We start from the raw sequence: 26432 nt of genomic DNA, 5'->3' as shown, positions 1-26432 counted from the left end.
TCCTCGGGAGGAGGCAGTGGAATGGAAACGTGGAAAGATGCAGTGGACTTTTGTACAGGAAGGACTGGCAGATGATGGATCTGTTCAGACCTGGAAATACCACACACGACACCGGTCTCCAGACTGGATCAACTCGAAATGGTGCCAATGGTACCACTTACAGAAATGGGTGTTTAGGGAAAGCAGTGGGTAGCCGACTGGCTCAGGTAGGCTGCGTTTCTGACGGAAGAGTGAATAGGAATGTTTAGAAATGGAAAGAAAGCTAAGAGTACAGATAACAGGTAAAGAAAAATCTCAAAGGGAGTTAGGGTGAATGAGCTGAACAGTCAACAAAATGAAAAGACAGGAGAGGTAAAGAAAGGAAGACTGCAGGATGGGGTAACTAGGAAGCCACTGCTTTTCTTTCTATAGAACACCCTTAACAGAGGAAGAAGCCACAATGAAGACCCTTAAGGAGCAACTTAACATACGGCACTAGCTGCTCAAGCCTAAAATCCAAAACACCATCAATTCCTCTCTCTCTCACGGCCACCCCAACTCATCCAATCCGTATATCCATCCTATTATCTGCCTCCGAAATATCGTGTTTCCATCTCCCCTGTCAGACCACAGCCCAAGCCACTGCCAGGATCCCCCTTGACTACTGCAACCAGGAAGGACCCTATTCTCTTCTGCCTCCATTCCAGTCTTCCGGGGAACTCCCCGCCATGACTTACACGGTTCTAAATGTTTGCTTCTCAAAATATGTGTGGTAAAGAACCAGTCCTCAACCCCCTCCTCAACCCCCTACCCTATCCATCCATTGTGGACCAAGTGTTCTTAGAAATACAACAAAAATGAATTACTCTTAAAATAATCACATGCTTTGATGCTGCAGAAATGTCAAAATGCTTTAAGTTCTTAACTCCATCCCCTCATGCCCAGGCATTATGGTTTGAGGACTGATGGCCATGGACCACATTGGAATAGCTCTGCTCTGAAATGATCTGACCTCCACTGGCCTCTTAACCCCCACTCTCTCCTTGGTTTATTCTGATTTAGCCATTTTCACGATGTTCAAGCCAAGTTTGACAACATCAAACTTGCTTCCCTTAGAAGGTTTGCACTTGCGGTTTCCTTTGCCCAGATATTATAAATATTATAAAATATTTCAAACAATATGATGCCCTTAATTTACCATCTGAGTTTCTGCAAATGCTTTTCTTTTTTTAAAGTCTATGGACCTAAGAATACAATTCACGTTTTAATAATTTCTCACATTGAATAGCAAGTGGCTTCCTGGAGTTTCCCTTCCAGATGTACACCAGGGCCAAATGGCAAGGTAGGGGTGGATTGGTCTACTGACTGCTGGCATCTCAGTAGGAAGATTCAAAGCTGTTACCAGAAAGAACACTCGATTCAGGGGGGTCAGGGTCTAGTCCCAGCTTTGGCAACAACTCACTTCCTGTGTGACCTCAGGCAAATCACATCATCTTTGTCTCATTCTACATGTGGGAGAAAAAATGAGAGAGGCTGAGTACAGACCAGTAATTAGGGTCACCACATATTTTACTGTCTAAGCAAGACACCTTTGAGAGTCAACGAGGGTGCTGTTCTTAGTTGAGCCAGAACAACAGACATAATCCTGATCCTGGGGAAACCAAGATGTATGGTCACTTGACTTCAGCTCAGAAGTTTTATCCTTCTCTAGAACCTCTGCAAGGTCCCTTCTTCATGTTCTATGGCTGGCTCCATCTGGCACATCCCAGATGCTCACTGTTTACCCCATTTCCTTTGGGGGAACTCCTCTTCATTCTTTCTGTAATCAGAGCTATTGATCTGTTCTACACTTTCACCATTACAATGACTGGGCTGTTGTGTCGAAGAGCTGCGCCTCTCCTGATTTTACATTCTGTCTATCCTCACAGGATTTCTGTTGACAACAGTTTTTCAGAGAAGGTAAATATGTAGGTATGAACCTCCTTTTTCAAACCAAAGAATAAGTAGCCAAAGAACATTAGTAACTCGTTTAAAGTACTGCAGATATTAAAAGGCCAGAATGGCAGTGAAAACCTGGTTCTCAACCAGTCTGCTAATAGGCCATCTTAATCACACATAAAAGAGAAGAAACTTCAAAAACGTATATTCCCCTCTACACTGTGCAAATCTTAGCAGCAAAGAAAAGATTCTGTGTAGACCAAAACTCTGACTGCTCGAAACCAGTTCGGCCCAGGGCTGACTTATACTTTTTCCAACATGGCATATAACAATTTGCTAGACTTTTAAACAGTCAATTGCTTTCTGTTGTTTGTGTTAGTTAGTTTGTTTGTTTTTTTTAAGATAAGTATATCCTGGCTGTAACAGATTTTCTTTCAGTACCAATGCTATATTATGCCTTGTATGCTTGAAAATGTTTGTTTATTTACTTTTCAACTGTAGCTAAGTTGGTGGTGGAGGGGAAGAGAAGTACCCACGGAGACATCTGCCTCTCTGCCCCTTATGGAATGTTCTACAAATGAGTCAGACCCATAACTCAATATTCTGAGTCAATATTCTATACTCAATATTCTGCACTCAATATCCACGCAGTCCGTGGCAAGATCTAAAGGCAAGAGGGTAAACAAATGCTGCCGAATGTCCCAGGAAAGGATCTGGCCTTGACAGAAAAAGAAATGGACGTGTCGGTTTACTTCCTACTTGCTCCAATAATCTCAGAAACAAGTGGTGGAGGTTACATAAATTATGAAAGAGACAGTCGGGAAAAGCGCTACTGATATGTTGGCAAGACCTGACTATAGAACAAACAATCCTAAAAAAAAAACCAAAAACCAAAACAAAAAATCCTTCTAAACACAGAGGAAAGGAAAACACAAAGCAAAACCAGCAACACTTTCACCATTACTAACTAAAACTAATTAGTGAAAATCTGTTTCTAAGGATTCTCTAGAATGTATGGAAAGTACTAATCTCCAAAGTCTTTAAAAACTTTTCACCCTTAAAATCGTATAAGATCCAAAGCTCTGACCTACTAAATTTGCTTTTTAAGAGAGGCTTCCACAGTGGAAGGCTAACTCTGTCTTCACTGGCCAAGAGGTTTAATGCTTTCAAAATTGAAGAAATGCCTTCCTGAGCCCTGGTCTTGGGTATGTTCATGCTGGTCACCTGCATAGACCAGCAATAGTACGCCCTCCCCACCCCCCCCACCCCCGCCCCGAGGAGCATGCCTGGAACACCACAGCGTTCTTCAGCAATTTCATGGAAGGGCTCCGGGGCCTTAGGAAAAGGCATCTCTTTGTTTCATAAACAAACACATAGGATAGGGCTCCTTTTCTTACTCCCTATGCTAACTCTCAAGTTCACTTGGAATACTCTATTTTGACAAATTTTCAAATCTCAAATGGATTTTACATCAACCTGTCCCTCTTGGGTTTCCTTAGCTTTGAAAAGTTACTTCTAGTGCCAAAAATATATGAAATGACCATTGAAAACATTTTATATGGGTGCTTTATAATTTTAACCTTTTTCTGATGTCTCTCTTTAATGATTCAAGAATACTGTCAATATATTCTTTAGAAGCAGGGATACCTCTCTGGGTTTACTTTCGTTAAGATTTTGCTATAGAAGACATGAACAGACACTTCTCCAAAGAGGACATCCACACACATGATGGCCAATGGACATATGAAACGTTGCTCACCATCACTCATCAGGGAAATGCAAATCAAAACCACACTGAGATATAACCTCATGCCGGTCAGAGTGGCTAAAATGAACAAATCAGGAGACTCTAGATGCTGGCGAGGATGTGGAGAAATGGGCACCCTCCTACACTGTTGGTGGGAATGTAAACTGGTGCAGCCCCTCCGGAAAACAGTGTGGAGGTTCCTCAGGAAATTAGAACTCCCCTATGACCCAACAATAGCACTGCTAGGAATTTACTCAAGGGACACAGGAGTGCTGATGCATAGGAGCACATGTACCCCAATGTTCATAGCAGCACTCTCAACAATAGCCAAAACATGGAAAGAGCCTAAGTGTCCATCAACTGATGAATGGATCAAGAAGATGTGGTTTATCTATACCATGGAATACTACATGGCAATGAGAAAGAATGAAATCTGGCCATGTGTAGCAACATGGATGGACCTTGAGGGTGTTATGCTGAGTGAAATAAGTCAGGCAGAGAAGGATAGATGCCATATGTTTACATGTATAGGAGGATTAGGAGGAGCTTAATGGAGAACCATGGAGTAGAAGAAGGGGAAAATAGGGGGGGAGAGGGAGAGAGGCAAACCATGAGAGACTCTTGAAATGCTGAGAACAAGGGCTGATGGGTGTGGGGGGAGGAGGGGTGATGGGCATGGAGNAATAAACTATTTGTAAAAAAAAAAAAAAAAAAAGATGTGGTTTATCTATACAATGGAAAGAATGAAATATGGCCATTTGTAGCAACGTGGATGGAACTCTAGGGTGCTGTGCTAAGAGAAATAAGTCAGGCAGAGAAGGCCAGATACCATATGTTTTCACTCATATGTGGAACAGGAGAAACTTAACAGAGGACCATGGGGAAGGAGAAGGAGAAAAAATAGATAAGAAGAGGGAGGGAGGCAAACTATAAGAGACTCTTAAATACTGAGAACAAACTGAGGGCTGATGGGGGTGAGGGAGAGGGGAAAGGAGGTGATGGCATGGGGGAGCGCACTTGTTGGGATGAGCACTGGGTGTTATATGAAAACCAACTTGACAATAAACTATATAAAAAAAAAAGATTTTGCTAGTCTCAGGATTATTATTCACTAGCTGCTGATCCATTTTAATCACATCATGTGGCACCCTTGGCAGATTTGAGTGGAAGGTTGGTGTAGGATGATCTGTGAGGATAAAGAGTGAGGAAACTTGCCCTTTTCCTCTGCTGTTCCACCCAACATAACCCCTGCCTGTGATGACAGTTTCAAGAGGAGGTCCCAGTTTCCAAACAGATAAATTGGTCAACTGTCTCTAAATGGACCAAATCATGGAGGTAGACTTGAAAATTAAGGCCCCTTGCCTTCGTCCACCCATGGACTACACCATGGCCACTGGTGTACCAGCAGATACACACAGGACTCTCTATTTAGAGTCTTCATCAACTCTGATGGGAAAGTGGATTCATTAATGTGTCCCCAAACTGAGTATCTCTTTCGATAGAAATCATCAGGCTTTTTGCTAATTGAAGGCAGGTGATTGCAAAATGGCCTCAACTTCCTTACCTGGGAAAACTTATGGCCTAGACCGAAACTACCAGGTGCCAACTACCCATGGCTCATGGTCATATCTTCTATCAATGATTAAAATAAAGTGAGTTTTAAACTACTTCCTAAATATAAAACCGTACCACCTAAAGCACGATGCATACATCAGGATCAACAAAGATGAAAATAATAGCCCCCATCTCTCGAGATGCTGAGAGAATGACAACAATGAAAAGATGAGATTCTCCATGAAGCACCTAGACACAGCGCATGGGGCATTAACAGGTACTCAACAAAAAATACACAGTAGCCTACTGTTCACTTTTTTTAAGGGAGTCTCAGGCCAGGGGCAATTAATTAGGGAAGAAGGACACCAGATAATTCTGAAACCATCCCTGTCCATACTTACTGCGTCTCAGCCCCTAGCAGCATTTCCACTTTCTCACTCGCATGATTGCTAAGGACTGTCAGAGTAAAGAGGTGGCTGGCAGAGCTCTGTCTTGAATAAAGCATTGTGGAACTGTTCTTCCCTGGAGAAGAATTAAGCTCTTCATTGTCACAAGATTCCACCAATAGCTGATCTCTTAAGGAATAATCATTGACGTTGTAACTTTCTTCACTAGAAGGAAAAGGGGAAAGAACATGTCAACCATTCAATGGTTAAGACTGTGACACTGTCCATTTTCAAGTCACATTTGGGGAGAAGGTGATGGAGAGGAAGGAAGGACAGTGAAAGAATGCTTTATTTTAATTTTTTGTTTATTTATTTTTGAGAGACAGAGCATGAGTGAAGAAGAGGCAAAGAGAGAGGGAGACACAGAATCCGAAGCCTTCTACTGTGTCCTCCGGAAGTGGACCTCATGTAGGGAACCCAGCAAAATCTTATAAATCCTCAGCTCTGTTCAAATCCTTGAAACCTCCCTTTCCCTTTTTGCCTTAACAGAAAGGCAAAACATGGCTCTCCCTAGAAAACATGGCCTCCCCACTGGGTTCTCTATCAGCTGGTTTTTCATTGCTGCTGCTAGACAGTGATCACTTCTCCCTCCCAAAAGTCCTTAGCTTTGAAGCTTATGCTGTCTAGCTCTATCTCATAATCAAAGTCAAGGAAAGACTCCTGGATGAGTTATGAGTTATCTACCCTTATGAGTTTAGTTGTTGGCTCACAGTCTCTCTACAACACTACTTTCTTGAATTTCCACACAGGGGAGCCTTCTTCCATTACCCTGGCTTGTCAGTTCCTTGCCTTCCCCTTCCCCAACCATCTTACAACTTCTCTCCTCCTCCAGCTACCCCACCATCGTCATACCCTAGACCTTGTCATTGCCATCAACTGCAACCTCTCTGTAATTCCAATGTCAAACACCCTCTCCAACCACTTGTCTCTCCTACTCCCCTCTTCTTCTAATCCTAAACCCCAATAATTCTTTTTTTTTTAAAAAAAATTTAATGTTTATTTTTGAGAGAGAGAGAGATTCAGAGAGCAAGAGGGGGAGGGGCAGAGAGAGAGGGAGACACAGAAACCAAAGCAGGCTCCAGGCTCTGAGCTGTCAGCACAAAGCCTAACACGGGGCTCAAACTCATGAACCACGAGATCATGACCTGAGCCTAAGTCAGACACTCAACCAATTGAGCCACTTGGGCATCCCTCAACCCCAATGATTCTTTAGCCCACTGACTCTACCACCTTTCCCCTGTCCTTAAACCCTTCATGCTTATTAGATTACCCAGCTTGGATTTATAGGTATTTAGTTATAATCACCCCTTGTATACACGCTCCTCTCTTTGGCAAATCCCAACCCTGGTTAGATACAGCTCTCCCTCTACTCTGCATCTATGTCCTTGCAGCTGAACATGGGAAAGCTCAAGAAATAACTGTTGAATAAATGGATGACTCTGTAATATATTCTAATATATTCTAGGAACAATATTGAATATTCACCTTATTTAATAATAAATGCAAATGCATGAACTCAGGGGAGCTATGAGAAAATGAAACTCCTCGTGCCCAGTCATCTATACTAGGCGTTTCAGTATAGGCCATTTTGCTCAAGATTTCTTAGAATTTCTTTCATTCAGTGGTGTGAATCTACCAGTCAACCATTTCCTTGTAACTGTCATTAGAAAACTTTATGAAATCTTTTCTAAAATTTAGTTTGATATTCTCTCTTCAAGAAACAGCAAACAGTTATTATCTATAAAAGCAAAATACTGCCTTCTGATCAAGTCTACTTGTTGCTACGGTAATAATCTGTATTAACTGAAAGTTCACATGGCAAGATCATTTCCAAAGCTTTTCTGAGAGTGCCTGCAGAACACCACAGCCAGGTTATATAAAATATTTCTCATATAAAAATAAGGTTTATCAAAGTTCACATTATTTTCATAAAAGGAGAAAGCAGACTAACATACTTTACATACAAACAAGGAAGGTTACATTTTTAAAAGATCATGTTTACAAGAAACAAAGCAGTCAATTTTTGGCAGATCAGGGAAGGTAGTCTAGATGTCTTAAACATGGATTCAACAGCCGAGGACCCAGGATCAAAACCAAGCTGCAAAAGAACAAAAGCAGACCCTTAACCACATCAAAAACAAGAGAAAGGACAAGATGAACAAGAACCTCCTCATTGTCATCCTCTCCTGTAGCTCCTCGTAACTCTTTTGGTCCAACTCACAACTTAAACAAGATGACCTGTTAGTCAAAGACACCCATTTCCAGTTAAAAATAATTCTGTTTTCTCAGACAAATCCAAGCACCCTAATGTTGTGTATACGGGTCTTCAGGTTGTGCCCTAACCAAAGACACTGCATAGGTATTCTTCATCTTTCCAAAGAAATAAAAGGCAAAGAAATGTATATACCATAAGGCCATGATTCAAGAGGACTCAGGTTCCAAAAAGGTGTCAGCATAAAGTGGTTCCACTTATTAGGTAGTTTGATAGAACTCAAGACCAAGATGTCACAGGAAAGCGAAGGAAACTATTATGAGTAACTAGCTAAGTCTTCCTTTTCCTCTTAATTTTCTGAGCTCCTATTTCCCCCTGTGTTTCTGTCAATACAAACAACATCCACTAGTGTGTTTCAATGATGTTCTAAAATCTTTGTCTTTAGGGGCAATTAACACCAGAAAAAGTAGAAAAATTGAGAGAGTCTTTTGGGGCTCCTGGGTGGCTCAGTCAGTTAAACGTCCGACTTTAGCTCGGGTCATGATCTCACGGTTTGTGAGTTGGAGCCCCGCATCAGCCTCTGTGCTGACAGCTCAGAGCGTGGAGCCTGCTTTGGATTCTGTGTCTCCCTCCCCCACCCCACCCCTCTCCTCCTCATGCACTCTCTCTCCCTCTCTCTCTCTCTCTCTCAAAAATAAACATTAAAAAAAAAATTTAAGCTTTTTAATTGTTCTCTGAAGCAATGACAACTACAGTGCCATTAAGAGCTGGGGTGACCATGTGGCCCACTTTCTGCCTGTTATCCTCTCCAGTGTCCAGTTTGGAAGATAAACTGTGGCCACTTTATAGCTATGTGAGTTCACCTCAAGGTATCCGTTTCTACACATCTGCACATCTGTGTCACGAAATATGCCGGAACAGGGAACATTTCCCACTCTCTGGACTTCTTGAAACCAAAATAGGACACAGGAAACACATTTGCTCTTTATTGTTGTTGTTAACTGATTCAGTAGCAATCATCCAATATCATTATTTCACCTAGACCTGTAAACTTCTTCATTACCCAGTCCTATTTACAACTTCACTACTCTTAATACATTTATATTTTAAAAACCTTGATTTCATTTAACAGTAAATTGATTTATTCTCACCCTCTATTATTCAAACCCGCTGGAATGAAAAACTAAAAAGCCATTGTCTCTTGCAACCACGTCTGTGCTCTCTCACACATACACACTCACACAATCTCCTAAAGGTTCAAAACAATCATACTTTCTCCTCTCAATCTGCTAACTACTGGATGAAATTCACTCTCCTAATGTCGGTCAGCACCTATCTCTCATGCTAATACAAAAGGAAAAATCTGTGTTAAGATACATCCCAAGCAGAAGGAAGAGGGGAGAATCCATAGCCAGATGCAGCTATTTACAAACCTATTTCCCTCCTCCGCTTACTCACCCATGTCCAATGAGTGTAACACAGGCTAAGCTGCGTTGGGAAAGAAACCCCTTTCCTGAGGGAAGTTGATGCTAATCAGACTTCCCCATGTTTGTCTCTATCATTTAACAAACATATGGTTTACATAGTCTCTGAAACAATTTGTATCATGTAATTAGGAAGTTAAATTGCTCAGAAAAAGGCAAATGGAAAAACCACCTTTCCTTGCATGGAGAAGTTTATATGGAGACTTCCTCTGATTGTCTTATATGTGCTCCAAGTTTGCCAGCTGCTCATCAAGGCGGCCTGTTTTGTGCAAGCAGGGCCTCTATCAGGTGCAGCAATCAAATCTATACAAGTCTGTTGCTCTGCCGTGTAAACAGCGATGGGTCTCTCAGTTGAAATCTACTTAAAGTCCTAGTAACCTTTGCTGAGGATTCCATTCTTTAATTTCTTTTTTCTTTTCTTCTTTTTCTTTCTTCTCTTCCCTTCTCTGTCCTGCCCTTCCCTACCCTTCCTCTCACCAGATAGCTATCAATAGAGAACAGGATCTGGTGGTAAATACATACCTCAATTATTCTCCACTCAGGAAGGCGTTCTTTTGTTAAGCAGTTCAAATTGTGTTTGGCCCTAACATATTTAACCTAACAGTGTGGGTTAAAAGATGACATACCTTATCGTGAATAGTGGCTTTCTTAAAAACATGATTCTGAATCACTTTTAACTTTCTGTCCCATCGATTTGTAGGAAGGCTAGGATTTTTCATAATGGGCCTCTATTTACTACTTATAAATCAGGACATTTCACAACTGCTACAACAGGCACACATTTTTAAAATACCACAACCACATATATGCATATGCTTTACTGAGTGTAGGATGCCAGACACCAGTCTCAGCATAGGAGTTACTCTGGGGAGGAGGAGGAGGAAGAGGAAGATGGGATGATGGTGGAGATGGTGTAGATGTATCCACAATATTACATTAGGGCTTTTTTGTTTAAAAAGGAATGGTATGACAGTAAAATGGCAAAAAGTTAGCATCTATTATATCTGGATGATGGGTATGTTAGTGTTTGAGAAGAAAAACTTAAAGAATAATAAAGGCATCATGTCCGTGGATGTTTAAGGGTACAGTTGAAGTGACTATGGCACAATGGAATTTTTCTGACCCTACAGACAACTAAATTATTTGTAGATGACAACATTGTCTGAAAAAAATATAAAGAGTGAATTCAACAAAGTGGTTGTGTTGAGATGGAAAGCAAGCAAGCAAGCAAGCAAGCAAGCAAGCTTTCCTATATATGACTGATACTTGGTTAGAAAATGTAATAGAAGAAGTCATCTTATTTATAAGAGCCACAAAACCCATAAAACATTTAGGATTAAACCTAACAGGTTTCTGCTACACTTCAGAAGGCCTGAATGGATAGAGAAGTTTGATATTATAGAGGTTTCAATTCTTTCTAAATTAAAATACAACATTATATCTCAAAAAAGTACAAACAGGATATTTTTGGGATGCGGTGAAGGATGGGAACAGCCAAGCTTATCATAAAATGTACAAAAAGAAACACGTAAATACAGTCAGAAGAATTATGGAAAAGAATGAGAGCCATCCAGCCTTATGACATATTAAGAGCATATTGTAAAACTACAGTAATTCAAAGACTGGGCCTGGCGCAGAAATGGGCAGATGGGTTGGTGAAACAGAGCCATGGGTTCACGAACTGACCCAAACACACTGGGAATTTAGGACATGGTAGAGGTGACATTTCAAATCTGTAGGGAATTGACAGGTTAGTCAACAAATAACACTGGAACATCTGAAGAGATATCTGAAAAGAAAAGAGATCTCAATCTCATTCAGTGACCAGGATTATCTCCTTGGACCCAAGCTCTGGGTATATTAAGAGTCTTGAGGAAGAGGTGGTGACAGAACAGGGCCGCCCACACCTCCCCCCACCCCCACCAGGGCATAGACCCATCTGGGCTTGCCTTGTGATTGGAGGTGGGGGGTGCTTTTAAACAAGCAAATACCTTAGAGAGAGTTCCCAACTTAACCTTTATTAGCAAACCCTCTACTTTAAGGGCACAATAAGGAGGACCAGGAATGGGAAATAGGCTAGTTGACGAAGATGGGGCCATGCATACGAAAGGAAAGATGTGACGGGGGAAGTGAGGAGAAGAGCTGGATCATGAAAGGCCAGCTTTCCCACAACCCACTGCTCCTCAGCCATATGACTTGTCTCATATTTGACCATGGTATTGTTCTGGGACTTTCTTTCATAGCCCAAATCTGACAGATGGAAATCAACCAGCACCTCCAATTCTTCCTTTCATAGAAGAGTTAAATTTAAAAGAAAAGATGCTATCAAAGAATTATCCAAAACAACATAATTTTCTGCACACATCAAGATAGTGAAGTTTATTTTTCACCTATGCAGTAGCTTCCCTTCCAGAGACCTTGTTTAAAACATCCACACAGTTGCCCTGTCCTGAAATTCCTTTCACTTGAATCTGCTGGTGCAAGACAAGTGTCTCCTGAGCTAGCCGCTGTCCACATTTTTGTTTTCTCAGACCCTGTGCCTACATGCCAGTCAAACTGCTCCCCAAGGCCAGCATGGCCCAAGCACCCCACCAAATCCAATGACCTGAATTTCACCACTATTTTTGACACTGACGAAATTTGATGATGTTGAGGACTACAACATCCTGAAACTCTGTCTTCCTCTTCTCATGCCTTTGTGACATCTCTAAGTCATCCTTCTTTTGGGTCATTCTCCAAGATCCTCTCCTAGACCCTTGCTTTTCTCTCCGGATTTATAAAGGCTCCGCCATTCTCCCAGCGTGCTGTTTCACACAACTGGATAACGTCTGGTAAAATCAAAGATTCTCCCTACTTTCCTTTAAGACATGTATAAGAATTCTTCTGTGAAAATTTCCATTGATTTCTCTTCCCCTTCTGAAAACACGATTTCTAAATCCCCATAGCTGATCTTGTGCTTAACTTGAATAAAAATACACTAGGTAACATATCTGGAATGGAGGCTATTGGTCTACACTGAAATTTATTTTGAGTTAAGAGATTGAAACATTATGTCACATGACTGACATCGATTTCACTAAATTTTAAAGCTTGCTTTTAGGCTAATACAAATGAGATTTTGGTGAAATAATGTACAATTTTAAATGTAGAATGAAGTACAGTATAACAGGTGAGAGTAAAGACTTGACTTAGAACACCTGGTAAGAATCCCAGTTCTGGCCCTTACTTCATGATCTTGAGAGCATTACTGATCCTCTTGGTGTTTAGCTTTCTCATCTGTAAAATGGGAATAACAATACCAATTTCCTTGGGTTGTTGTGAGAACTAAGTGATATCGTAATATATTTATTACTTATAAATATAAGTCATATTTATTATCTTGTTGCTAGTAAAGATCTTACAACCATGCCTGGCTCACAACCAGTAAATGTTAGCTATTATTTTTAATTTTCTTGACAGACCATGCATTTCAATTGCTTGACATGTTGTTAAAGGCTTGATAATTGCATGCACTTTGCAAATGGGCAAGTAGACTGAGCATAATTTGACCTCAATACCCATCTCAAGAAATTCATAATGTGGCAAGTAGTCCAACAAAACAAGGCATGGTATTTATCCAGAAACTGAGTTCAGTCTTACTTATTCAGTTCTCCAAAATAATTCTGAAGACTAACAAACGTGACACGTGCTTCCTATTTCATTGTCAAGAATATAACAAATAGTTTAAGGATCACATTTGCTGGGAAGATAAGGATCTGCTGTGATTCACGGTCACCAAAACACATGGCTAGTGACCCATCCCAGGACTAGAAAGGCCTCATTTCTCTCAGCATGGATCTCCACATTCCACAACCCAGAACATTGTGCCCAAGGGATGCCCTGAACCCATGGTCCTCGAAAAGAGGAGATGGGCAGGTCTGAGAGGCTGTGAGCACCTTCCTGAAGTTTTCTCTCTGGCATAATTAGAACTAAGCAAGCTCTAAAGAGCAAGTAGGCAGCCTCTTAAGTTGGTAACAGGATTACTAAAATTACTATGCAATCCTCACATTCAGGTTTACTTCCACTGGCTTTCTTGAATGAAAGGAAAGAAATACATTGAATTCTCTTTTTTCTGGCACAAAGTTATACTGTCTGCTAATCGGTTGTGAGGGATGCTGCAAGAAAATCGTTACTAGAGAAGTGTACACATCCTTTTTAAGTACAACCACTTATAAAGGAATAAACACAGATTAATGGTTTTCCTTGCCAACTGACATGAACAGAGAGGGAGAGGTACTGAGTTAAACACATGTATTTCTAAGGTCATACATCTGGAGCCATGAATCATGTCTGACCACAGTGTACAACCCTCAGATTAACAATGGCTAAAGGTCTCAAACCATTTTTTAAAACTGTAAAACAATAAAGAAGCAGAAGGGCAAAAACTTAATTTGTGCCAAGATCTTTAGAGAGAAAAACAATTACTAGGAATAAGAATGATACTCAGCATGTATCAGTCATTTAGCAGGGACTACTTGCTGTCTTCTTTATGTGCATTGCCTTCTCACAAATTCCATCAAGAAGATGAACCATTAGATCCATTTTACTGAAGAGAATACTGAGCATCTAAAAGATTAACAGGAACTTTCCCAAGGTCACACGGCCAGGATTTGAGCCCAGTTCTACCCAACCCCAGACATTGATACTGTCAGTCACCATAGCTTTCAACATTGAACAGCAATGTCAACTCTCCCTACAAATTAAGGAAATGATACCCAAATGACTCATGACGTCAGAGGAATAGAGGGTATGTGGGGTGGCCAGAGAAGAAGAAGATGAGAAAATAAGAAACGGGGCCCTCATGTCTTTCCTACCCCATCTCACCATCTTGAATTTAGAGCCTGATGCCACTAGTAGTCAGAAATAACCAGGTTTTATGCTCCAGGAATAAAAGTGCTTTGAATAAGACTGTCTTATGGCCTTTCCCTTAACCAAGATTCTCTTAAAAGTTAATTTCCCGAGGAAGAAATTTATTTTTCAGAGGATGAGAGACAATGTCAGGCGACTTGGGCTTTCTATAATAGGAAAGCCTTCAAAATGGAAAAACTCAAAATGGGGTCAAGCCAGGCCATGACCCTCTCCAAGGAGCCTGTATAGCTTTAAGCCATTGGGCATTCAAACTGCTTGGGAAAAATCAAGTTCTAACTTAAGTCCCTGAACTTGTGGATAATGATCTGGTAGTAATCTATTATAGAAAATTCTTTTTTAAACCCTCAGGATTTGTAATATGTCTTAGAGTTCAAGTTATGTCAATATATGTAACATTTATGGAATCAGGAAATGGAAACCTACTGCCTTAAATGTCTTCAGGAAGGAAATGTTATGAAAAGGAAACTCTCTTCCCTACACTCTGATGCTACTTTATCCAAAGGCAGAGGAAAGCTCGCAAATGCAATTTGGTACCAGTTCTAATTTTCTCCTAGGATCAGTAAGGGTGTTTCTCAAAACAAACAAAAAAGGTGCACGTTTCTAGGCTATTTTTCCCCAATGACATTACAGGCTGGGGAGAGGTGAAAATATTCTAGAAAAATGAAGTTAAAACATAATGAACATAAAGAAATTGTTTAGAGAGGAAGCTTTGGAGTCAGAGACTCAGATTAGAATCCTGGCTTTGCTGAGAGGCCTTGAAAAGAGACTCTCTCTCCCTGCCTCAGTGTCCACAGCCATAAAGTGGAGTTGCTATAGCAACTCAATCGTATGTTGCATATGCACTCTGAGCACTGTACATGCTCAATAATACAGGTTCTTGTCATCATCATCTTGTCATCTATGATAACTCATCTAACTGTAGGGAATACCTGAAAACATCATGGCCGGATCATTTGTGGGTAGAGAACTGAGGAGAAGAAGGAAAACACAAATCAGAACATGACTACACTTATTACACTTTCTTGTTATAGATAACAAGACTATACTAGATTTCTGCATTCTATTGGTGTTGTGCTGGACACCAAGACCTGGCCCATATATGTGTGTGCTTCAAACGTGCTGGAGGACACATCTGGGCTGGTGGGAATAAAAAGGTACTACCAACAAGATACTCACGTGAACCACAGTTGGGTGACTAGCTCCAGCCAAAAGAAAGTGGGTTCTAAATCTCCAATCACATCTGGCTTCTTTGAACTAATGCCCTAGCCCCTTCCTGCATTTATCTGAAAGGAAGGCATTGGCTCTTTTATAGAGCTCTTCCTATTTCCAGAACTACATGTATGGTAGTGTTCTGTCGAAAAAGGATTTCCTATTTGTGGCTGGAACTGTCTGTCATCTAATCAGCTGTCAGCCTCCCCTGCTTGTCTACTGTGTCCCACTATGCCCAGCCGCAGTGGGTGCAGTGTGGGGGAACCTAAACAATCATGGCTCTCCTGTGCCATGAATGAGTCACTGAGGTGCCCCTGAATTCCAGTGAGCTTTAATAGTATTTCTTTCCTTTCTTTCCTTATCTGTTTTAATTTTTTTTTGTTGGGAGGGGGAGGTGGGTGGAGAGAGAGACTGAGACAGATCATGAGCTGGAAAGGGGCAGAGAGAGAGGGAGACACAGAATCCAAAGCAGGCTCCAGGCTCCGAGATGTCAGGACAGAGCCCAACACAGGGCTCGAACTCACAGACTGCAAGTTCATGACCTGAGCTGAAGTCAGACGCTTAAATGACTAAGCCACCAAGGCACCACCCCTTTCTCTAAAATCAAATAAATAAATAAATATCCATAATAAAGTAGAATACAAAAATCACATCTTTTAAAAACAAAGGAGAATTCAAAGCAATTTTAGTTTGGGGATGGAATGCAGGGGTCTGCCCACTGAGTGATGCATTCACTCAAACTGTTTATATTAATACAATCGGTTCCAATTTAACAGATATCTATAAATGATCATTATGGGGCAAGGGCTGGGCTATGCACTGAGGATACAGAGGTCAACAAGACAGACATGAACACAGTAGTATGAATGTTACCACAGAGAAAGTACAGGGTTTTATGGGACTATAAAGCAGCAGAACTGAACCCACTCCAGAGGACTGGATCAGAACTCCTAGGGGCTGTGACAATTAACTGAAGACCTAAAGAATAAAAAGGGATTTGCCTAGAAAAGGCTTGGGTGGAGTGGATCAGTGGGGCAGGAGATAATTCAGGCAAAGAAAGAAACACGTGCCAGGTCCTGTTGGCTAGAAAGGTAGATCAGTGAGGCTAAGTAGAAGGTAAGGCCATAGAGGGGCCATCTGCAAGGGCTGAACTGAGTACATGTCTTTTAAAAACCATGTAGTCTATAAAAAAATAAATGAAAAAATAAGAAGCACACTCTGACTGTGGACGGAGGATGTGGTATCACTCCAGTTAGGTGTATCTCACAGGCGAATTCAAGATGGCTCCACAAGGCAGTAGCCGTGTGAGAGGAGAAAAGCAATTTCATGGGCTGCTTAAGAGGTCAGTGTTGGCTGGACAGGGGAGCACAATGTAGACAAGGGGCCAAAGCACTCTCTTGGATTTATTGAGGAGCACCTGATGCATGGAGGTGGCTTTGACAAAGGAGGGGAGAAGCTCTGGACAAGGAACAGATTTGAGAGAGAAGATGTGGATGAAGGTAACCTATGAGTCCTCGAAAGAGAAGTGCTCAAGTCAGGTGACTCTGATGATATTCTAAAATTATGAGACATGGCATCATTGGCCAATGTTTTAAAAAAAAAAAAAAAAAAGGTGTGTTCTAGAACTGGCTTAACACATTATAGCACATTGATTCATTATCTGATTATAATCACAACTCAACAGTGGTGATGGTCTGGGGCAATGTAGAGAGTTGAATTGTGTCCTCGACAAGTCTAGCCCCTGGGACCTGTTCATGTGACCTTATTTAGAAGTAAGGTCTTTGCAGATATAATCAAGTTAGTGTGAGATCATCCTGGAGCAGAATGGGCCCTAAATCCAGTAACTGGTGTCCTTATAAGGAAAGAGATATTTCGAGACACACTGAGACATGGAGAGAAGGCCATATGAAGACAGAGGCAGAGACTGAAGTTACACTATTGTAAGCCAAGCAATCGCAAGGGCCACCAGGAGCTGCAGGAGGTGAGGGGGGATTCTATGCAGAGACTTCAGAGGGAGCAAGGCCCTGCGAGTATTTTTATTTTGGACCACTGACCCCAGAACTGTGACATGATCCATTCCTATGGTCTTAGGCCATGCATTTTGTGACACTTTGCTACAGCAGCTGACAAAAACGAACAGAAGGGGGAATCGGCATTTTGTTTCAGAAGAAACTGGGAGCCTGAAGCCAGATATAAAGCACTGAATGAGAATGAGGTCGTTAACTACCTTACAAAATCAGGCTTATGAGAATTTGAACCTGTTTAGGTCTTAGATTCAGCTTTTACATTTCAAAACTGGAGACTACAGTTACTTGGTCCCGAAGGTTGTTCACAGGTATAGTCTATACACTGTAGTGGATCATTATAAATAAGTTATTATGAAGCACAAATAAGTTATTATTCATTAATCTGTGAGTACAACAGGGCAAGCCATTGCTTTCTTACAATATTCTTGTCACTGCTGCATCAGGTCTCATAGGTTTGCACATTCACTACTCTGAAGGCGGTGCTGGCTGACAATCCGCCATGGCTGTGGTACAGTAGTTCCCCGCTGGGGGCAATTTGGTGCCCCAGGGATGTACCACCATGTCTGAAGACCTTTGTGGTTGTCACCACTGGGAAGGCGGTGCTACTAGTGAGGGGCCAGGGATGCTGTTAAAACAGCCTACAAAGCAGAGCAGCCCCCACGACAAGGAACTGTCCGGCCTCATCAGTGCCAACTTGACAACTCCGCTCTAGAAGTACCCACACACCCTGCAGTCAAAGCTTCAACTACCAAAGAGTTCACTTTCTCATCCAGAAGAGTATAACTGGTCACGTATCCTGCAGAAATCTGGTAGAACAGACTACTAATGCAGTGACCTACAAACAGCCCAGGGTTAATGGAGACTTTAAACTTCCTCTGATATTCTGTTTTTAATGTTTGTTTATTTTTGAGAGAGAGAGTACAAGCAGGGGAGGGGCACAGAGAGAGGGAGACAGAGAATCCCAAGCACGCTCCGTGCTGTCAGCGCAGGGACGGATGTGGGGCTCAAATCCATGAACCGCAAAATCATGACCTGAGCCGAAATCAAGAATCGGATGCTTAACCCACTAAGCCACCCAGGCACCCCATAAACTTCCTCTGCTATGCTAAAAAAGATGAAAATCCCTGACCTAGAAGACAGCTCCACGGTCACTAAGCGCTCTGCAAGCACCAGCACTAACAGCGCAGCGTGAAGCAGAGGCGGCCACACACCTAGCAGGCTGTGGAACGAGCTCAGCATAAACCATCTGCCAGACTGGGTCAGAGGAGGAAGAGTAACCGCCCTCCCAAGCGGGCTCCCCCGGTAGCCAGCAGCCTCCCTGAGGCTGAAACCCACTGGAACCCCAGCAGCTGCGCCCCTTGGCTGAACCCTGGAATCACAATTAGGCAGTGGGTGGCTGCATCGGTCCTACAGAGCTGGCACAGGTAATTATCCTTATCTGTACCTTGTAGCCAAGCCTAAATTACCGCCTTCTTCAAAGCTGTCGTATCTCCTTGGCTGCTGCGTCTGGCATGCGAAGCATTTGCACTTGCTTCCTTGAAGCAACAGTGTAAATACGGCTGCACATACTGTACATTTTTAATCAAGCCTGTTTATCAAGTCTCTGTGGTCTGCTTGTCACCCTCACCAGGTATTTGGGTCATAAACAACTTGAGCCTCCAAAGCTATTCTCCTTATCAAGAGCACCTTAGAAATATGATGAGCTAACTGGTAAGGGCAAAGGGAATCTCAGCTTGCATAAAGGCAAAGTTAGCCACCAAGGTTCGCCTCTTCCCTGGTGATGAAGATTTTGTTCTTCTACTTACTAATAATACAAGTTTGAACATACCTGAGCAAATAAACGTGAGAAAGCTAGGAAAGCAACATTCCTTATGCAGTAATGGCAAACTCTGCTGTGGAGGGCAAAGGACACTGCTAAGTAGAACAGTACATTAATTCTTAAATTCAAAGGTCTGCCTTTATTGGGTAGTTCTATTCAAGTTCAAGAATAAAAGTTGTATTATACTGGCTTATTTTTTTTTAATATGTTTATTCATTTTTGACAGACAGAGACAGAGCATAAGCAGGGGAGGGGCAGAGAGAGAGGGAGACACAGCATCTGAAGCAGGCTCTGAGCTGTCAGCACAGAGCCTGAGGCAGGGCTCAAACCCATGAACTGCTAGATCATGACCTGAGCCGAAGTTGGGCACTCAACCGACTGAGCCACCAAGCTGCCTCTTTTTCTTTAAAAAAAAAAAAAAAATTTTTTTTAAATGTTTGTACTATACTGGTTTAAATACCCTTAATGTTTTCATCAAGTCACTGAAGACATCATTATCAAAGCTACATTTATATTTAAAATTGGCTTTGTACTGTCAATGTATATTTTATCATTAAAATGAAAAGTTTAGCTAGAGCTTTTGGTCCATTGAGACAGAACAAATATTTCAACAGGTGGAAGATGTTAAAAGTCCAGAGGAATGGCATTTGAAGAGTCATATATAACTACTTTCCCCTAAAAACAACATATCTCAAAGAAAGCCCAAAAAACATGCCATCTCAGAGAGGATACCAATAAAACCTAAAAATCCAAAATTATAATCCCTCTCCAATTTTTATTTATAAAAACTTACTTAGCTATTGGAACTATTTAAACTGCCCCAGGTAAGAGAAATCATTTCTTCTTGAAGTTATGGAAACACTATTTTCCTAAATATGAAAAACAGTTCTCAGCATCTTCATGTATTTGTCATAGTCATATGATGGTTCTTCATAGTCTTCACCTCAGCTAGACAGCGGAGCAAGTGAGATAATTCATAATGCAGTCTGATTAAAAGGAGCAAAAAGAAAAGCTCAAACTGTTTTCATTTAGTTTGAATTTTCAAGCTAAAATGTCAGCAACTCAGAAGTAGGACTTAACTATCTCATGATAAATCTGTACATTTTATGTACTTATCATGATTTCTCTTCTTCACCTCATCTGAACCGGACCCCATGAACTGCCCGTACTCCTATTATATGCCAGTAATTCAGCCCACCATCATGGTCTTCCTTTGTGGAAATACACCACAGACGTACGTTTTTTCCTCTAAGTTCATATTCTAGAAAAGATAGAACATTTTTGAAGGACCAGTAGAAAAATACTTTACAATCCTCCATGCATGGAGTATGCTTGATGAAGAATGTTCCCTAAAGACAGAGCTGAGGGGAGTGGGTGGGTGTGTGTTTTAAGTAGGGATAGTTAGAACAAAGTGTAAAAAAAAAAAAGATTTGTACAGTATACCTCCTGGACGTCTTCCTACAACGGAACATGAATATACAACCAGAAGTCAAAGAAAGAAGGAACTCTCTGCCAAATGATTTACTTTAGTCCCTTCAGAAGGAAGTACTGGTGTAGTGCTGTCATTTTCCCAGGCACAGGGAGACTTTCTAGACCAGCAACCAATAAGAGCAGTGCATTTAAACTAAGTTACAAACACTAAAGTTGCATCCCAGCTTGTTCTGAACTGGGGCTATTTTGATCTGTTTTATACAACGGTTCTGTGGCAGAAGTTTGAAAAAAGCTGATGGGGAAGAGTAAGAATGCTCCCTCCCCAGGGATGTTGTGAGAATCCAGTGATATAAATGTGTAAAATGCTCCGAAGAGTGGCTTGCATGCTGCAAAAGCTCAATGGAGGTTGGCTGGGATGATGACGTTGACAGTGATTTGAGTCTTAACTTTGGGTGTCATTTAAAGAAAATAAAACGAGGTTTCATTCATGGGTCCACCGGTAGAAACTATACGGCTAACATCACAAGCTTTTAAAGGATGATCGCTCCTAAAAGACACGTGAATTACAGAGCCTTAACACTGGAAGTACAGCCAGCAACCTCACAAACAGGCTTACCTCTTCTTCTTGGTGATAATGAGCACGTCATTAAAGAGGAAGAAGTAGACTTGCTGTTTAGATGTCCTTCTTGAGAAGAGTACAGTGTCTTCCACATAAGCTGTCAATTCACCTCTTTTCACCAGCCACCGGGAAGAGGAGACTAGAGGAAAGGGCTGCAGAACAAGAAAAACTCGTGTATGAAGCCAAATTAAAGTCCTTTTAAGATTATGGAAGGGAAAATAAAATCTCACATAGAAACAATACATATAATGGTATACATCATTATTTGATGAGTATATAATAGTGAAATATATTAGAGAAGTACAGTACATTCTTCAAGAAAAAATTAAAAAAGAACATTTTCCAATATTTAAAAAAACTATTAACTCACCTATATAATAACTAAAACTGAATGAAAAAGTATTATTGACTTAGCCAAAAATTACTATCCTTCCATAAACTCTCACCTGAAAAGGAAGTCTGACAAGGAGTCCCTTAAAACTGAAAAGCCTCGGGGCGCCTGGGTGGCTTAGTCGGTTAAGCGTCCGACTTTCACTTAGGTCATGATCTCGCGGTTCGTGGGTTCGAGCCCCGCGTCGGGCTCTGTGCTGACTGCCAGCTCAGAGCCTGGAGCCTGTTTCAGTCTGTGACTCCCTCTCTCTCTGACCCTCCCCTGCTCACGCTCTCTCTCTCTCTAGAAATAAATAAATAAAAAAAAAAAAACCTTAAAAAAAAATTAAACTGAAAAGCCTCAAAATGAAATCTATCAATATCAACTGCAGTTAAGTATCACAAGTCAGAATCTGAATATATGATTATTATACTTAACAAGAAACAAAAAAGGTCTGCATTCATTCTATGAACTAAAAAGACTTTAGTTCTGGGTGGCGCCTGGGTGGCTCAGCTGGTTGAGCATCCAACTTCGACACCAGACATGATTTCATGGCTCATGGGTTCGAGCCCTGCATCGGGCTTTGCACTGGACAGCTCAGAGCCTGCTTCAGATTCTCTGTCTCCCTCTCTTACTCTCTCCCCTTCCCCAGCTCATGTTCTCCCTCTCTCTCCCTCTCTCTCTCTCTCTCTCTCTTTCTCTCCCTCCCCTCTCCTTCCCCCCACCCTCCCCCTGTCAAATAAAAAAATTCTTTTAAATAAAGGAACTTTATTCAAGGGGCACCTGGGTGGCTCAGTTGGTTAAGTGTCTAACTTTGGCTCAGGTCATGATCTCACGCTCTGTAGTTCAAGCCCCAGGTCAGGCTCTGTGCTGACAGCTCAGACCCTAGAGCCTGCTTCCAATTCTGTGCCTCCCTCTCTCTCTCTGCCCCTCCCACACTCATACTTTGTCTTTCTCTCTCTCTGTCTCTCTCTCTCTCAAAAATAAACATGAAAAAAATTCAAAAACAAAAGATGAAAAGGAAAAACTCCCCACAAGCTACATTTTGTCTACTTAGCCATCCATATTCTGGAGAACACCGGTTCTTAAGTTTATAGCAGTTTTCCTCACTGAAATTCATCCCTGAAGGCATCATGCCACTTTCTGGCTGTGAAAACAATGCTCTTCCAAAATAATCCATCTTAATCTCATAGAAAAGGCTCTATCCAAGGAATTACATACTGCTTTTTCTTTATCCAGCACCTAGTTTCCAACTGGAAAACTCTCAAAACCACAGAATAATTCTTACCCTTGGGTGCTTTTTTTTTTTTTCCTTCTTAAAGTTACCAGAAATGCTTACTGCCAAAAATCTGATTTAAAAAAAACTGTATCTATAGAATAAGCAAGAGTTCTTGGACACACAAAACATAACTGTAGTAGTATGGTCCAACCAAATGTCATCCTTTTCAGGGAACAGTGATTAAAAACAGCTAGAGGAAATTGAAGATGCTAGAGAGGAAATAAGAAAGCTAAGAAAGGATTTCATACACATTTTTTTTTTTTTACTTTTATAAAGGGACTTTCATAAGAAGGTTGCTCATCAATTATATACTATTTTCCTAAAGGTTTAAAAGGAAGATGAAAGATTATGGCTGACCTCAAACTTTCAAAGCTGGCTATTAAGGCAAGCTCATGGAGTTTCCAGCCCCCAAATTTCAAATCCAATGATCATCCAACTGGGATGGCTGAGACTTAAAAGGCCGAAGACGGACAGAGCGATGTTTAGATAACTCTGGTGGACCCTGCCAGCACACTCAAGAGGTCACCACAAGGGATGGCGTGTCGGTTTGGTCCCAGGAAGGGTTGCAATTACTGTGAGCACAGTCCCATCGTGCTATTTTGTGTCACCCTACAGGATAAACCAAGGACACTGTTGTGGTTACGTTCCAGTGTGCATGCCACCCTACAACTGTTCTTGGTTCAGGAGATGGGAGAAGCAAGTTTTTTCAACTGCATCGTTTTAAAATAGATTGATTTTTATGGATTCCTCATATTCCACTAGGCAAAAATAAATTTCTAATAAGGATCTAAAATCCACAGTGGCTTTCAAGAGGTCAATTATTTTTTTGGAAAATAAACGTTATAAATGTTTTCTGTTCTATAAATGATATTATAAATGTTTTCTGTTTCAAAATTTATTGTTAGAAGATTAAACTCAGGTAGTCTTTTTTAAAAAAATTTTTAATGTTTACTTATTTTTTGGAAAGAGGGAGACAGAGACAGAGAGTGTGAGACGGGAAGGGGCAGAAAGGGAGGGAGACACAGAATCTGAAGCAAGCGCCAGGCTGTGAGCTGTCAGCACGGAGCCCAACGTGGGGCTCAAACTCATGAACCGCAAGATCATGACCTGAGCCTAAGTCAGATGCTTACGGACTGAGCCACCCAGCCGACCCTCAAAAAAATTTTTACAGGAAGAAAGTATTTAAATGATCCAAACAAAAGAATCCAAACAATCCAAAGTCAGAATAAATGAGGTCCTCTAGTTAAGAACTCTGACCAGAACCAACATTGGAAAAGAAATTCATGAATAAAAAGATATCCTTAAAACTACTGAAAAAATTCCTATGGAGAAAAGACTTTCCATTCTTTTTTTGGGTTAAGCAGCACCCCAGAAAAGTAGTCTCAACATAAAATTTAACTAATTTTTGGGGCCTAAGACACAAAGAGCTGCTCAAGAATAATTTTTTTTTTTAGTTGAGATAAAATTAATCATTTAACCATTTTAAAGTGCATATATAATTCAGTGATTTTTAGTACATTCACAATGCAGTGCAATGATCATCACTACCTTATTTCAGGACATTTTCATTACTCTAAAAAGAACACCCAAGGCGACTGGGTGGCTGGGTTGGTTGAGCATCTGACTTTACCTTAGGTTATGATCTCACTTGTGAGTTCAAGTCCCACTTCAGATTCTGTGCTGACAGCTCAGAGCCTGGAGCCTGCTTCAGATTCTGTGTCTCCCTCTCTCTCTGCCCCTCCCCCACTCTCTCTTTCTCTCAAACATCAACAAACATTGGGGCGTGTGGGTGGCTCAGTCGGTTGTGTCCGACTTCGGCTCAGGTCATGATCTCACAGTTCGTGAGTTCGAGCCTCGCATCAGGCTCTGTGCTGACAGTGTGGAACCTGCTTGGGATTCTCCGTCCCCCTCTCTCTCTGCTCCACCTCCTACCTCTCTCAAAAACAAACAAATAAGCATTAAAACACAATGACTTCTGGATCGGGAATAAAATCAAAAGAACTTTCCCATGTTGCTCAAGTGTCGCTTCCCTGCCTAGAACTTTGCACTGGCTCCCAAGTGATCTTGCTCATCAGCTGCTCCTCTTGGCACAGAAGGCTCCACATGAGCCGCTGTTGACTGCTCTGGCTCTGCCTTACTCCCCCTGCACCTCATGCCTACCCACCCTGGACGCATACAGTTGCTGGACTACAGCAGCTGAAGTCATGCCCTGTGCATCTGCTCCTACTCTTTACTTCTAAGCCCCTTTCTAACTCGCGTTTCAAGATTCGGCTCAAACACAGCTCTGGGATGAAGCCTTGCCTGACTGCTACAGTGCTGTGCTCCCCACCCCTCTAGCCCTTACAGGTAGGGTTGACCACCCTCTTCCCATTGAGTGTTCTCAAAAAAAAAAACAAAAAAAAAAAAAACAGAAAGAAAGAGAGAGAGAGGCAGGCAGAGGGCAAACCATAAAACAGACCCTTAACTAAAGAACGACTGAGGGTTGCTGGAGGGGAGGTGGGCAGAGGTATGGGCCAAATGAGTGATGGGCATTAAGGAGGGCACTTATTGTGATGAGCACTGGGTGTTGTATGTAAGTGATGAATCACTAACTTCTAGAAACAATAAAAATAATAATAAAAAACAGAGTGTCTCAACTGTCTTCCATCTACTGTGACAGCTGCAGACTTTTTTGACTCCTCTGTACTTCTGTAGTCACCTATTCCACTGTTAGGTCCCTGAGGGCAGGGACTGTGTTTTGGTTTTCTCGCTGCCTTCCACAAAGAAAGTGCTCCCAAAATTTGACGAAACATGTATGCGTTTGGAGAAATCACTGAACGCCTTCCAATATCTATCTTCTCATCTTTAAAATGAACTGAGGAGCGCCTGGGTGGCTGTCGGTTAAAGTGGCCAACATCGGCTCAGGTCATGATCATGTGGTTCACAGGTTCGAGGCCCGAGTCGGGCTCTGTGCTGACAGCTCAGAGCCTGGAGGCTGCTTGGAATTCTGTGTCTCCCTCTCTCTTTGCTCCTCCTCCCCCAAAATAAATAAACATTAAACATTTTTTAAATAAAAAACATAAAAGAAATCGAATAAAAACGTCCATTGTTGCCATAAAGTGTTATGGAAATAAGATCCTAAGATTTTATTAGTATTTCTAAGTGATCTGAATTAAGTACCTCATTATAAATCTATACATAGAATATCTTCCTTTAGGCTTGCAAATAATTTTGAGCAATGAATCCAAAGAAAACAAACAACCCACAATTCATGATCTCAATTGATGTTAATCATTTATTTTTAAGGACCCCTAGGTAAGCATTTTTCAATAACAAATTAATTTTGGGTTCTAGAGAAATAGAGCTTAGAGGTATCTTACATCAATTGGGACACCTGGGTGGCTCAGTCAGTTAAGCGTCTGACTTCAGCT

General features: G+C 41.4%; 1 protein-coding gene across 1 annotated transcript in view; it reads right to left on the bottom strand.

Annotated features, from left to right (window-relative positions):
- Window positions 1-26432, bottom strand: part of ARHGEF26 (Rho guanine nucleotide exchange factor 26) — a 128924-nt gene that overhangs the window by 9086 nt on the left and 93406 nt on the right. Inside the window, exons 10-11 of the mRNA XM_039217684.1 lie at window positions 21371-21525; window positions 5620-5829 (exon numbers count right to left, since the gene is read on the bottom strand). Coding sequence (XP_039073615.1) covers window positions 5620-5829; window positions 21371-21525 — 365 coding nt within the window. The remainder of the gene's footprint in view (window positions 1-5619; window positions 5830-21370; window positions 21526-26432) is intronic.

Source organism: Hyaena hyaena, unplaced genomic scaffold, assembly GCF_003009895.1.
Source record: "Hyaena hyaena isolate Hyena2069 unplaced genomic scaffold, ASM300989v1 scaffold_712, whole genome shotgun sequence".
Taxonomy (NCBI): domain Eukaryota; kingdom Metazoa; phylum Chordata; class Mammalia; order Carnivora; family Hyaenidae; genus Hyaena; species Hyaena hyaena.
The sequence above is the reverse complement of the archived record's forward strand: the minus strand, read 5'-3'. Positions and strand labels throughout refer to the sequence as shown.